This window comes from Rattus norvegicus, chromosome 19 (assembly GCF_036323735.1).
Source record: "Rattus norvegicus strain BN/NHsdMcwi chromosome 19, GRCr8, whole genome shotgun sequence".
Lineage (NCBI taxonomy): Eukaryota > Metazoa > Chordata > Mammalia > Rodentia > Muridae > Rattus > Rattus norvegicus.
The window spans coordinates 62,455,639-62,470,774 of NC_086037.1; the positions used below are offsets into that span (position 1 = coordinate 62,455,639).

At 49.5% G+C, this 15,136-nt stretch overlaps 1 protein-coding gene across 1 annotated transcript in view; it reads left to right on the top strand.

Annotated features, from left to right (window-relative positions):
- Window positions 1-557: 557 nt before the first annotated feature.
- The window catches only part of Plcg2 (phospholipase C, gamma 2), a 136,489-nt gene continuing 121,910 nt past the window's right edge, over window positions 558-15,136 (top strand). The window contains 2 exon segments of the mRNA NM_017168.1: window positions 558-711; window positions 6,107-6,345. Of these exon segments, the coding sequence (NP_058864.1) occupies window positions 6,153-6,345 (193 nt within the window). The 5' untranslated portion in view covers window positions 558-711; window positions 6,107-6,152.

Genomic DNA, 15,136 nt, shown 5'->3' on the forward strand with positions numbered 1-15,136 from the left:
TTGGGGGCTGGAGAGATGGCTCAGCAGTTAAAAGCGCTGACTGCTCTTTCAGAAGTCCTGAGTTCCTAGCACCCACATGGTGGCTCACAACCATCTGTAATGGGATTGGATGCCCTCTTCTGGTGTGTCTGAGGACAGCAACGGTTTACGCACACGCATTAAGTAAATAAACAAATCTTAAAAACAACCAAACTTTTGGGCAAGTCACTGTTTTGCAGAAAGGGAAACTGAGGCTGGAGCATTTAAGGTAGGAAGAAATGTACTACTAAATTCAGCTCTGTCAATCCCGAGTGGGTGAAGATAGTCAATGCTTGCTTGGTATCTGTATGCAGTAGGCGCCTATAAACTCTGACATCTTGGGAAATTTCTGTTCACCTGACTAAGCGATCGAAGCCAGGCAGGTAGTACTGGGGCTGCCTCGGTTTCCTCCTAGTTGGGCAAGGCATGACTCGGGGCTTGCGCTTTTGGGATGCTCTGACAGATCGGGACCCGCCTCGGGACAGGGCGGCGCGATGAGGGGGGCGGCCCCCGAGGAGTCACGTGGCGCGGCCGCCTCCAAAGCAGAAGTAAGAGCGCGGCTGAGCAAGACGTGCCCTGCCGGACTGCCTGGGACCCAGGCGGTTGCTGCACGAGGGACCCCTGAGTCCCCCCCACCCGTGGCTGGCAGGCCCAGGGATTGTGCGGGTGGCTGTGCTCCGGTGGTACCGCCAGGTAAGTGACCCAGAGGGATGGAGCCCCCCGGGAACCTGCCGGTGTGCGGGAAGCCTAGAGTTGGCACCGCGTCGGGCGGGGACTGCGATGGAGCACAGCGGGTGCGGGCAGGGCTGGGGTGCGCGATCCGGGCAGGTGGCCGGGTGTGCCCTGGGGGACCCTGCTTAGGGACAGCCAGGCCCGGCCCAGTCGCTGGCCACTTCCTCCCCCAGGGCTGGCGCCACCTCTCCAGGGTGTGCAGTGGCCAACTAGGGTTTGAATGAGAGACGCGGCTCCGGGTGCTGGGGTGGCCGGAGCGTCCGCCTTCAACTCTCGCCACTGTGAGTCCTGCGCGAGGGGCGCGTCCCTGCTTGTGGGACAGCCTTAACCCCTTGATTTTGAACTTGGGACAGGACTTCCCAGTAGTACACAGGTGGCTCCAGGGTGGGGCTGAGCAGCTCTTTCTCCACACGCGATTCTGGGACCCGCCCCTCCCGCAATTCGACTCAGAAATGGGTTTTTCTGTTCAGTTTGGGAATCTCAAAGGGGTCATTTGCCCCACGGGGAGCCAGAATTCGAAAGGAAAGTGGGCTGTATACTGACCTAGGAGGTTGATGCCTGGAGAGTCAGGGGCAGGCCCTTTCGGTACCCAGATCTCGAACTAATGAGAGGCTGGCCGGGCTAGGGGACGACACGCCCTGGAAACAGGTGGCCTCCTCTCTGAGACCTAAATATGAATTTCAGTTCCATTTCTGTGACACAGCACACAGCGAGGAGCCCCTCTGAGTTCGGGTTTCTCTCTTGGGCCCCTGTACTAACTAGCCCAGAGCCTGTTTTCCGGGGCATGAAAGACACTCCCCCGCAGTTCCTGACCCCGGTGGCAAAGGCCCTTCCTGGTGGGCACAGGTCATGGCCTCGGCTTTTGCTTCTGCGGGACTCTTACAGGATGTTGGGGTCGGGACTAACCTAACCCTAGGCTGTTACCCATTTTGCACGGTTGTGAGCCGCAGTGTAGCAGTCCCTGGGGATTTTGGTTGTGGATTTTATCGATGCTTAAAATTACTGGGTGCTGTGGCCTCCCAGGCAAGGTGGGGATGTATGTGGGTCCTCTGCAGGAGCCCCAGCGGGGACCCCTTTGCACCTCCTGGGCGGAGTTGGTAGGAAGTTACTGGTGGGAAATCTTCTGTAAATATTTAATTTAAAAAATGGGCAACCCTCTCCCTGTCCTACTCCTCCCCTCCCACAAAGGGCTTTTCCGTTTCAGCTAACATAAAATGCATCCATCCAAGGTGTCTTTGCCTATCCTCTCTCAGTGACCCCTCTAGATTTACAAGCAACATTTTCCGATACTTATAATTTTTTAAAAATATATTGCAATAACACTTATACTTATAACTCATTGATTTGTGGGTTTCTTTTTATCAAAATAGCTCACCCATCTCCCAAGATCAAATTGTTTATAATGATTTATAAATTCACCCGTTTTCCTAGCTCCTGCACATTTTAAGTGTTTTTTATTATTTTTGAGGCAGTCTCATGTATTCAGGTTGGCTTTGAACTTTTGATCTTCCTGTGTGTGTCCACCTCCCAAGTGCTGGGATGACTGTATGTACCAGTACTCTTGGCCTGTAGGGGATAACCCCCCCAACCCCACTTCCCAGAGAGGAGGAGCCCCAGTGTTTCTGGTTTTATGGTCCTGTGAGCATGTTTCCGGATGTCTCGCTTTGCACATGAGTGCTTGCTGGATCAACTTTGTATTTTAGAGATGGTTACAAGTACCCTTAAAAGAAAAAAGTCAACCCTGTTTTCACTTCCATGTGTACAGGTGTGCACTGCTTGGTTCTTTGATCGGACCTCCCCATGCTTTAGGCTGGGTGTCCAATGAACCCCAGTATCCCCTGGTGCAGTGGGAAGGTTCAGCTGGGCCAAAGTCTAGTGGATTCTTTCGTGGGTTTTTGGCTGAAATCCAGCACCGACCCACATGTGCCGAGAGTGTTCAAGAGACGGACAGTCCTGTTTCCTGTTTTGGGGTTCACTATGTGTGAGAAGTTGGTTTCCAAGTGTGAAGGACATAGAAACGTGAAAAAGGGAGTTTCTCCTCACCCTCACCGCCAGCCATGTTTGTGCTGACTTCGTGAGTTGATCAGGTTGCCCATAGAAGGGGTTTGGGGGCGGTGGGAGTCCAGGCTAACTCGTTAGTTTGGAAAGAACAAAACAGGAACAAAGAGGAAGTTATCCTGATAGCTAGGGCCCTGCTCTGGGAATGCAGTCATCTGGAGACCTTCTTGTCTTGGGCATCGAAGCTTGGAACTCGACCTGAGCAGCTGCCATCTGGTGTCCCGACCAGAATCTGTTTCCAGTGTGGTGGTGCTTCAGGGCTCGGGATCTTACTGGGGGAAACCTTTCCTGGGCACCTGGCATTGGGGAACAGTGGGGATGCCTGGATGGGGCATTCTGTTAAGGGCAGAACTGTGGGACGGGGACCCGGGTCTTCCACTGTATAAGCTTTGAGACCTTGGACAAGCCAGTCTCCCTATTCACTCTTCAGAGAGCCAATCAGTTTTGTTGGCATACGGCCAAATACTGTCAGAATTCTAAATTACAAAAAGCAGGCACTGAAGTATCAGACTCATATGACTGTCCGTCTGCATGTGTGACCTTGGTCATGTAATTTCCTCCTCTCTGGATGGATTTTGATTTTTTTTTTTTTTTGGTTCTTTTTTTTTTTCGGAGCTGGGGACCGAACCCAGAGCCTTGCGCTTCCTAGGCAAGCACTCTACCACTGAGCTAAATCCCCAACCCCGGATTTTGGTTTTTAAAACTGAAGGCTTTCTTCCCTCTTTCCCCAGTGCTGGGAATTGAACTCAGGATTTGACTCTTGATGGGGGGGCAAGAGGCTGAGGCAACCCTCCTGCCTCAGCCCCTCAAGTGCCAGGATTATAGCTGCGTGCCCTGTTGTGTGTTTTATCAGCAGGGCTCTAGTATAACGTGGATGACCTTGGACTTCTGTTTCTCTTGCTCCCATCTCCCTTGTGTTGGGCGTATAGACTTTGACCCCCAAACTCTCTTTCTGTGGCGCCAAGAATCAAACCCAGGGTTTCATACATGCTAGGCAAGCTCTCTATCTACCTGAGCCACATCCCTGGCCACCTCATCATTTTACAAGATGGAATTCAGAAGCCTTCCTTCCTCAGATGTTTTCATTGAGCCCTTTAGGCCTCAGGTGAGGGGGGAGGGCAGGGGGAAGGGGTGGGAGGAGAGGGCAGCATTACACCGGACTCTGCACTGCTGTCTCCCCACCTGCTTCCCAAGCAGGGAACAGGTGTTGAGAATGTCTCCCATAGCCAGCACTCCCACAGAGGCACCTCTCTGCCATGGTGACTTAGCTGAAGGAAAGAGCAAAGGGCAAGGTCTGAGCCTCTCCCTGCTCACTGGTATTTGCATCCTAGCTCCCAGTCCAATCAGCGGGTTGATACTCAGAGCCCCGCCCACCTGGCTGATGGACAGATGAGCCCTGGGTTAGCATCCATTAGTCAGCTCTTAGATCCTGAAATAGAACCGTCCACACGCCAGGGTAAATTGTACCCATTTTGCAAGTGACAAGGTTGAGGTTCAGAGCGATTAACCTGGAGATTCAGCAGGTTGGAGGCCGGATGGTCCTAGTCCAGGGCCTGCCTCTCATTTCCTGTTCTCTGGCTTGGGATAGCTCTCTGGTGCTGCCTGGTAATCTTGGTAGACATAATAACAACTGTGGGACCTCACAGGAGGAGCTGAGGTCACACAGTTCCCCTGAGCACCCTCTTAGTTCATTAAAAAAAAGCATTTACTTACTTCTTAGTATTTATTATATATTGTATGTATACAGTACAAATATGTATTGTTGTATATGCAATATAATTAATTTTATTATCTATTTATGTACATTGATGTTTTTGCTTTTGCCTATGTCTGTGTGAGTTTGCCAGATTCCCCCAGAACTGGAGTTAAACAGTACAGTTGTGAGCTGCTATGTGGGTGCTGGGAATTGAACCTGGGTCCTCTGGAAGAGCAGCCCGGTGCTTAGTCTCCAGCCCCTTAGTTGATTTTTTTTTTCCAAAAAAAATATTTTTAAAAAACGTATATGAGTATTTTCCTGCATGTGTGTGCGTGTGTCCTGTGTGTGTCTGGTGCCTGTGGAGGTCAGAAGAGGGTGTCAGACCCCCTGGAGCTGGAGTTTGGTGGTTGCTTGTAAGCTGCCTGACGTGGAGGTGAGAACTAAATCCTGATTCCCCTGCAAGAGCAACAAGTGCTCTTAACTGCTGAGCCATCTCTCCACTCAACTCTTTCTCTATTATTTTTTTTTCTGAGATACTATCTTGTGTAGCCCAGGGTAGCCCATAACTTAATATGTAGCTGAGGCTGACCCTGAGTTGATATTCTTGCAACCTGCTTTCTTCACTGCAGCTGGGGCCTGGGACGATAGGTTATCTCGTTTAGGCTTAACAAAATCTTTATGAAGTAGGTAATGTTACCTACCTTTCTTTGCATGGCTGGAAATGAGGTCTAAAGGGCGTGGTGTCTCTGGTACAGGTGCACCTAGCTTCGCATCCGGCAGGCTCAGGGGGCTATAGATAGGGCTTTGAGCTGAGGAGTGATGAGACTGGGTTTGCATTCTAAAATGCTGCCAGCCACCGGCTGGGAATCTCAGGGGCTCAGGGTAAGAAGCAGGGCCCGGTAGAGCGCTCCTCGGAGAAGCCAGGGAGATGGAAGGATGTTTGGATTCTGAATTTGCCGATTGTTTTGGGGATATGAGAAAGTCCAGACAATGACTGGGACACTTAAGTACTGCCTGCCTGCAGGAGTGCGCTGCGCCTGAGAGAGACCCTCTGCATTGCTGAAGACGGGAGGTTAGGAAGGGCCAGAAGTTTCTCCTTGAGGAGGGATGGAACGGAAGCAGAGGTGTGGAGAAACCACTGTCAGCAGGATTTGTTGCGGGAATCCTAGGTCTCGACGTTCTCTAACTTTTTGATCTCATTGTTATGCAGAGGAACCAGTTGCTCTCATTTTGTTAATGGATGGTTGGGTTCCAACAGGTTAGGTGCGGGCTGGAGAGAGTCCTGAGCCTCGGGGTACCGAACTGCTTTGGTTATTCAAATTTGGACAAGAAGAGAGGGTGGAGATTTGGTTATTCAAAGTCTGTCTAACGGTGGGGGGTCAAGGAGGCCAATAGCCCCCCTCCCTTTCTCCACCCAGACTTTATTTAAACCTGCGCCTTCCACCTGTGCTCTCTAAGTGGCCAAGGGCTCTCAGCGATAGGACCTTCACCTATGACTCAGGCATGAGACAGGGTCTCGGCTCCTGATACTGACGCCCCATTCACTCAGCCACCTCGGTTAATTAAAACCAATCCACTCTTTTATCCCACCTGCCCCTGCAGCCTCCGGATTTCTCCTGCTTCTTCCCTCTCCCTGGAGCGGCTGACAATGACCACCATGGTCAACGTGGACACCCTTCCAGAATATGAGAAGAGTCAGATCAAGAGAGCCCTGGAGCTAGGGACGGTGATGACCGTATTCAGTGCCCGCAAATCCACCCCAGAGCGGAGGACAGTACAGATGATCATGGAGACCCGGCAGGTGGCATGGAGCAAGACAGCAGATAAGATCGAAGGCTTCTGTAAGTATTTGCTGGGCAGGGCAGAGGGGGTCCATCTGCCCTGCGCACCAGAATAGCACATGTTGATCCGCAGGCTTTATTTACATGTTACATCTGTCAGGATGAATGTTGATTTATTCATTTTTTTGAACGATTTTTTAAACGAATGTTGAATTAGTTCATTTTTTTAAACGATTTATTTATTTTATGTATATGAATACAATGTAACTGTCTTCAGACGCATCAGAAGAGGACATCATATCCCATTACAGATGGTTGTGAGCCACCGTGTGGTTGCTAGAAATTGAACTCAGGACCTCTGGAAGAGTAGCCAGTGCTCTTAACCGCTGAGCCGTCTCTCAGGCCCTGTTTGGTTCCACTTTGTATGGGTGGGGGTGGGGTAAGGTTGAGAGCAGGTGGGGGAAGTTGATCCAGGGAAGTTCTTGTGAAACGACAGCAACCCCAGTTGGTCAACTTGGCCCTGATATTGAAACAGCAGCAGGGGTCATCTGGTCCTCAAGGTAGCAGAGCTGTCAGGCTTCTGAAGGGCTCACTGGCTGTGGAGCCTGGGGAGGCTGGAAGCTTGGTAGCCACAAGCCTAAAGATTTATTTATTTTGTTGCAAACGGCAGCAATAAGGAGCTCTTACCTTGATGCCTGAAGGTACAGGGAAGAAAAAAAAATCATTGTTTGCAGTCTTCAGATAGAATTCTGGTCCTGTGCCTTCTCTTGTCACCTTAGACCGGCCTGTTGGCTCAGTTCTGGGACTTTCTGAGGAGATTGTAGTAAATAGAGTTTTTAGTTGCAGATGCCTGCTTTAATTTTGTTTCTTATTTAATTAGTGTGTTTGTTTAAAATCTATCTATCTATCTATCTATCTATCTATCTATCTATCTATCTATCTATTCATTTTTGGTGTGCACGTGTGGGTGCATGCATGCTCACAGCATTTGTATGAGGGTAAGGGGACCACTTGTGGAAGTTGGCTCTCTCCTAAATGTGGGTTCTGGGGACAGAACTCAGGTTATCTGGTTTGGCAGCAAGCGCCTTCACCCACTGAGGGATCTTTGCCCGTCCTCTTTGTTTTAGAAGGGTCTCATGTAGCTCAGGCTAGCCCGAAACTTGGAACATAGCTGAGGATGGCTTTCGACTTACTATCTTCCTGCTTTTAGCTCTCAGAGCTGGGATGAGAGGTGTGTACCAGAACTGTATGTATGTATGTATGACTGTATGTATGTATGTATGTATGTATGTATGTATGTATGTATGTATTTTCATGCTGTGCCAGGAACAGAACCCAGAGCTTGTGCATGATGAACAAGCACTCTGCCAAAGGAGCTAGGTCCCCAGGTCCCTGTTGAAGAGTTCACGTGATTTTTCTTCATGGTCACTTCTTTCTTTGTGTGTTCACGTGTTATGGCATGTATGTACAGGTCAGAGGACAACTTATAGGAGTTGATTCTTTCCTCTTACCATGTGGGTCCTGGGAATCAAACTTAAGTCATCTGGCTTGGTGGCAAGTGCCTTCACCCACGGAGCCATCTTGGCAGCCCCCTGAGTAGCTTTTCATTGAAAAATTATAATGAAAAACTTTTGGGATAGCAGGGCTAGGAGCTGAGGCAGGAGGATTGTGGGTTCAACGGCTACCTAGTGAGACCTTGCCTTTAAAATGAAGTACTGTTAGAAGCTGGGGAACTAACTCACAAGGGCCTTTCACCTCTGACCTTTCACCCATATCCTACGGAAGCTCTGACCTAACTTGTTCTCTGTATAAACACCATGACCAAAATGGCAAATAGGGGAGGAAAAGATTTATTTCAGTTTACAGGTCGCAGCCCAGCTTTGAAGAAAGCCGGGCAGGAACTCAAAGCAGAAATGAAGAGACACCAGGCTAGAAGGCTGCTTACTGATTTGCCTTGCTCTCTCTGGCTTGTTCAGCTAGCATTCCTAGGGATGACACCACCCATGGTGGGCTGGGCCCTCCTATATCCATTAGCAATCAAGAAAATGTCACACAGGGCCACCGGACAATCGGATAGAGGCAATTACTCTTCCCAGGTGACTCTGGGTTGAGGAAGTTTTACAGCTAAGGATGACAAACTCCTTAGTAGTTTATTTAGTCTCCTGGTAATAGTCTACGTCCATGTGATAGGTGTGTTTTAAATACTTTTGTATAAGTTCTGCTCCTTGGTTTCTTTTCACCTGATCTGCCTCTTGCTTTCATGGGCCTGGCCACACTGTAACAGTTTAACCCAGAATGGGACATGTGCTGTTCCCAGGCATTTGTCACTACTGCAGCAATGGGTTTTCACAGTCTTCTTAAAAAGGAGGTCATGGTTTTATTGAAACGAGATTGACTTAGCATCCAGTTTACGGTTTAAAGAGACAATGCAAAGTCGCGTGTGGTAACTCAAACCTCTGGAGGCTGAGGCAGGAGGATTAGAGGATTATGGGTTGAAAAGAATCCTGAGCCAGGTTTAGCAGCACACATCTTTAATCCCAGCACTCGGGAGGCAGAGGCAGGTGGATCTCTGTGAGTTCGAGGCTAGCCTTTCTATATAGAGAATTCCAGGACAGCAGGGTTATGTAGAAAGACCCTAGAGAGAGGGAGGGAAAGAGGGAGGGAGAGAGGGAGAGAAAGAGGGAGGGAAGGAGAGAAGGAGAAAGGGAGAGAGGGAGGGAGGGAGGGAGGGAGAGGAAGAGGGAGGGAAGGAGAGAAGGAGAAAGGGAGAGAGGGAGGGAGGGAGGGAGAGAGAGAGAGAAAGAGAGAGAGAGAGGGAAGGAGGGAGGGAGGGAGGGAGGGAGGGAGGGAGGGAGGGAGGGAGGCAAAGGCCGAGTTACATAAAAGTCAGGCATGGTGGCAGACACCTGTAGTCTCAGAGCTGGGGAGGGATACAGGAAGGTCCTTAGAGCTTGTTTGTCAGCCAGTCTAATGCCAATCGGTGAGGTGCAGGTTCAGTGAGGAACCATGACTCAGAATATAAGGTAGAGAGCAGTGAGGAGACACCAGCACCAGTCATGGCCATCCACTTACAAGTGCAAAGGGGCAACATGGTGGTTTGCATATTTAAACATGTGTTAGCTCACCATGGTGAATTCTGGGACATTTTCAATGAGTGGCCCTGTCCCACTGACCCCCTTCCTCTGTCTCTCTACCCCCCCACCCCCAGCCCTGAACCTATTTTTTGTTTCCACAAATGCCGTTTGTAGAATGTTGTGTTGTGGCCATTTCATGGACAGGGAATCCCACTTGTTCATGGCCTTTGTACGTTTCCCTCTGCTTCGTGTCTTAAGATTTTTCCACATTTTAGTGTGAAACAGAATCTGGTTCCTTTAGATATTTAGGTAGTATTGTACAGTAGGGCTTATTAGACATAAAATTAGACTGTTCATCTGCTGATTTTAGGTCACTGGTCTGTTTTCAGTCTCTCATCTATTTGAGGAGCTTGGCTCTGAGCATTTGTCTACAGGATTTTTTACTTTTAAAGATTTATTTTGTTTATTTAAAAATGCTAAATTTATCCATGTATGTGTGTGTGTACCTGTGTGAGTTTATGCACACGTGTGTCCAGGTGCCCAATAGCACCTCGAGGGTCACCTGATGTGGGTGCTAGGAATTGAACCTAGATCTTCTGCAAGAGCAGTGAGTGCTTTTAACCACAGAGAGAGCCTTTTCTCTGTTCCTGGTGTAGAGGTTTTGGTGTAGGTCCCCCCGCCCCCCCCCCCCGTGAAATTCAGGAGTCATATGCTTGTGTGGGGGGATTCAGTCCTTGCTTTGTTTCTGCATGCAAGTTGTGAGTGCCTGAGGTCAGGGTACAGTGTGTTTTCACCTTACAGGGGGCAGGGGTTGGTGTCACTCAGCAAAAGAAGCAACTTTACTTTGCACTTGAGCCATGAAGTCTGTCCCACACCTTCCCCCACACAGCCATAGGCTTCTTCTGTACTTGTCCATTCAGTGGTCGATTTGAGTGACTCTGCATAGCTTGTAATAAAATATTTTAGGAAACAATTCATTTTTACAATCTTTCTCTGTTTCTGTCTGTCTCTCTCTCTCTTTGTGTGTGTGTGTGTGTGTATAAGCGTGTGTGTCTGTGTGTATGAGTGTGTGTGTCTGTGTGTATGAGTGTATATGTCTGTGTGTGTGAGTGTATGAGTGCGTGTGAATGTCTGAGTGTGTGTCTGTTTGTCTCTGTGTGTGTGAATGTGTGTGTATCTGTGTGTATGAGTGTGTGTCTGTATGTGTGAGTGTGTGTGAATGTCTGTGTGTGTGAATGTGTGTGTGAGTGTGTGTCTGTATTTCTCTGTGTGTGTGTGTGAATGTGTGTGTGTGTGAATGTGTGTGAGTGTGTATCTGTGTGTGTGAGTGTGTGTGAATATGTGAGTGTGTATCTGTGTGTGTGTGAGTGTGTGTGAGTGTGTGTGTGTGTGTGTGAGAGAGAGAGAGAGAGAGAGAGAGAGAGAGAGAGAGAGAGAGACATAACATGTACTGCCTCTTTCCCTTTCAACCTACCTCAGTTTGGAGGTAGCTTCAAGCCAAGCTCTGTCTGGTACTGGAGCTGTGGCGGTTGCTAAATTAGATGCAAATCTTCTGGAGCCCACAGTGTCCTGCTGGAGACCAGCAGGTTCCTTGACATCTGCTAGCTTGGCCTTTCTGTGTTTGCGTTGCTTTTCCTGCAGATGGGAACAGTACTGGTTGCCACTGAATTATTGGTGGTGGAGGAGGTGGTAGAAGAGACTCTGGTGGTAAGGACGATGGTGTCAGTTGTGATGGCATTGGTATTGGTGACAATAGTGATAGGGATGATGTTGGTGAGAGACGTCTAGTGTTCACTGCTTGCTGGTCCCTGAGAAAACATATCCTGTATGAGAGAGATTATGAAATCAGTCTTCATGGTGATTGAACAGTAGGAATCACTTCGATTATGTATGAGGAGATTAAGTCCTGGGGGACCTGGTGACATGTCACACAGTGCAAGAGTAGGCTGGAGGTCTTGAATCTTCCTGCTGTGCATTGCCACTGCCTTTGTCCCTAGCTCAAGCATGCTTTCATTTTGCATGCAGAGTAAGAGTTTCCAGGTGGGACCCAGAGTGGTGATCTCAGGCCACAATCCTTGTGTGCAGAAGCCACTCTGTTGAGTGCCTGATGTGTGGGGAGACTGGATGGAGGAGGAGGGGGAACCTGGACCAAGTGTGCAGATGGGCTGTTGAGCAAGGGGAGAAAGTGATATTTTCACGTATCCTGCTTCATCCTGAAGTCCATCGTTGGGTGTTGGACTGGTCAGGTTTATGTCAACTTGACAAAAGCTAGAGTCATTGGACAGAAGGGAACCTCAACTGAGAAAATGACTAAGATTGGGCCGTAACATGGCTATTGGTTGCTTCCCTCAAACTGATAGCGAGGCCCAGTTGCTGAAGACAACGCCTACATAACTCACTGGGAGTGGAGAAATGGAACTGGTGCCTCTCCAGAATCTTCCCAGACTCTACTGGTTACTAAGTAGTGTTTGTGGTACTGGAAGGGAAGAAAGGCAAACATCAACGCAGTCAACGAGTCCTTTCATCTACCATGGTTATCTGCCTAAAAGATACACGGGCACAGTAGCGGCACAAAAGTCGTGGGTGTAACCAACCAACATCTGACTGGATTTAAATTCACTTCCTGAGATGGAACCCATGCCTGATAACTGTTTGGGTGGCTAAGAACCTGAGATTAGATAGACCACAGACCTCGGGTAAAACAAAACGCTACTGTTCTGTTAAAGGAATGGAGCACAAAATGACCACCCGCTTTTTTTTTTTTTTTTTTTTTTTTTTACAAGTCTGTTTGTTTTGTCTTCTTCTGTTTTGTTTGTTTGCTTGTTTTTTGAGACCGGGTTTCTCTGTGTCGTTCTGACTGTCCTGAAACTCACTCTGTAGACCAGGCTGGCATTAAACTCAGGAGAGATTCACCTGCCTCCCCCCTCCCCCTGTCCCCCACCCAGTGCTGGGATTAAAGGCATGTGCTTTTTATGTTAGTTAATTATTATTGCTTGTTTGTTTTCTAATAAAAGAGAAAGAAAAAAATGTGGATTTGGGTGGGTGGGTGGATAGGATCTGGGAGTAGTTGCTGGAGGGGAAAGAAACTGTTATCAGAATATGATGTATGGAAAAATATACTTAAAAAACAAATGAAATTGAAAACAATAAAAGATTAGGCTGTAAGCAAGCATTTTCTTAATTAGTGATTGATGGGGGAGGGCCCAGCCCATTATAGGCGGTGTCACCACCTGGGATCCAGGCGCTGTGAGAAGAGAATGAACAGAGTTGGGGATTTAGCTCAGTGGTAGAGCACTTGCCTAGCAAGCACAAGGCTCTGGGTTTGGTCCCCAGCTCCGGAAAAAAAAAAAAAAAAAAAAAAAAAAAAAAAAGAAGAGAAGAGAATGTAAGCAGCATCCCTCCACGGCCTCTGTGTCAGCTTCTGCCCCCACGCTCCTGCACTGCTTGAGTTCCTCCCTTGGCTTTCCCTAACAGACTGTGATTCAGGATAGGACAAAACACCCCTTTCCCACCTAAGCTGCTTTCCTCTTGTTAACTCTTTCAGACACAGAAGAAACTGCAGAGCACCTGGGAGGTAGAATCTGGAAGCTTCCTTTCTAGAATAACCTCCCTTTTTGTGCCTGCTGGGCCTCTCTGGGGTGCCCTTCTGCAGTTGGTGTTTTGGTTTTGGTGGTGCCCTGGGTTATGCTGACAATGGGAACTTGTTTGGCCTTGAGTCCTGGGGACTTTCTTCTATCCTAAGTAACGATCACCGATCACCGTTTGCCATCGAGCAAATACTCAAAGAGGACCTGGGCTTCGACACGATGCCTGGTACTTGTCCTAGGGGTTCAAACCAGACAAGACAGTGATGATCCCTAAAGACCCAAGAAACTCTCACCAGGGCTTGGAGCTTGCCACACAGGCAGGCTGGCTGGTCCATGAGGTCTGGGGCTCTTCCCTCCCTTTGCCTCCTATTGCTGGGATTGCAAATGCACGCCGGGACACAGACATTTGTATGCAGGTAGCAGGGATTGGGCTTGGGTCCTCATGCTCCAAATGGTAGCCTTTGGTGAATCCTTTTGGGGACCACTTGTCCCCACCACCTGTCTACACTGAGTGTGAACAGGGGTTGCAGCCCAGAGACAACAGAGCCCTGTGCCTCTGCGAATGAAACTAGATGTCCTGGTGCCAACTGCTCTGCTTGTGGGCCGTGCTGGGGCTCAGGGCCATGCCTTACTCTGCAGTGTGGGCTTGGCGGGGAAGAGACAGTGTGTTTGGAGGGGAGAGTGCAACCCCCACCAGTTTATCTACACAATAAACCAACCAGGAAAAGAACCTGCATGTATCCTTGATTCCCTGAATGAATCAGTATCTGGGTTTCAGAGACAGACAGTGACTCTTGAGCTGTGGCTCTTCTCCCACGCAATGTGATTCTGTTTCGGCCTCCCCTCCCCCTTCTCTCCCTCCTCTTTTCTTCCCTCCCTCTCCGAGTCTTCCGGCACCATGAACTAACTACCGAGTCTTCCTCGGTAGTTAGTTCATGGTGCCGCTAAACCGGTAGAGCTCATCCTGCTTCTACTCCCCGGATGCTGGGATTACAGGCTTGTGCCACCATGCACAGCTTCTGGAACTTCCGTTTCTTATTGGTATTGCCAGGAGAGCATGTTTGTCCCCCAGGTGTCATGGGAATGATTTTGCGAATGTTTGTAACAGAGCAGATGGAGGGTTCTCCCAGGTGGGTGGCTAAAACACCGGGTCACTAGCAGGTGCCGGTGCGTGAGATGTGGAGCCGGCCCCGGGTGTAGCTTACACGTGTTGGTAGGGTCTGCTCCCTGCTGTTCTGTGGCCAAGCTGAGGGTCTTGCCAGAGTAGGCCTAGGACGTGGGGCTGTGTGCTGATGGGCAGCCTGGCTCCTTGCCTCCTTCGTTCCATAGGCCAGGGAGGCCTGGGCTGTTCTGAGACCCAGCAGTGGGTGTGCACAGGTTGTGGCTGGTTCAGCCCAACTCCAGGTGGGGTCCATTCGGTGCACATCTCTGCACCAGCAAGAGGGGTTGGGGAGCTGCAGCTTGCCCTTCAAAGTTGAGCTGGTGGTCATGGGTGGGCGGGCATTTTGGGGGGTGGTGGTGGTGAAGTGCTGGTGTGAAGGAATCTATCCTGAGAAAGAAGAAAATGGGAATTTAGTAATCTGTAGAAAAGAAAGTAGCAACATTGCCTTAACAGGAGGAGGGGCTAGCCAGCACTCCACCTCCTGAAGAGGAGGAGGAAGAGGAGTAGGAAGAGGAGGGGAGGAGGAAGAGGAGGAGGAAGAAGATGAAGAAGAGGAGGGAGAAGAGGAGGAGGAGGAAGAGGAGCAGGAAGAAAAGGAGGGGAGAGGAAGAGGAGAAACAAGAGGAGGAGGAAGAGGTGGAAGAGAAACAGGAAGAGGAGGGGGAGGAGGAAGAGGAGGAAGGAAAAGGAGGGGAGGAGAAAGAAGAGGAGGGGGAAGAGGAAGAGGAGGGGAGGAGGGAGAAGAGGAGGAGGAAGAGGAAGAAGGGGGGACGAGGAGAAGATGGGGAGGCTGGGTCAGGAGCTGAGGCCTCTCTTGTTTCTGCAGCATCTGCAGACTGCAGCAAACCTCACCCTTGGAGAGCCATCCAGACTGTGTGGAGAAGGCAAATGTCTCTCAGTTACAAGAAGCACCAGGCCTGGTGTCCTGAGGGTTTACTGTGGTTGTAGATCTCAGAGCGACCTCTTTACTTGGCTTTATCATCCCTAAGTGAAACAAACCAAACCCACCCGGACCCAAAGGGGGGTCT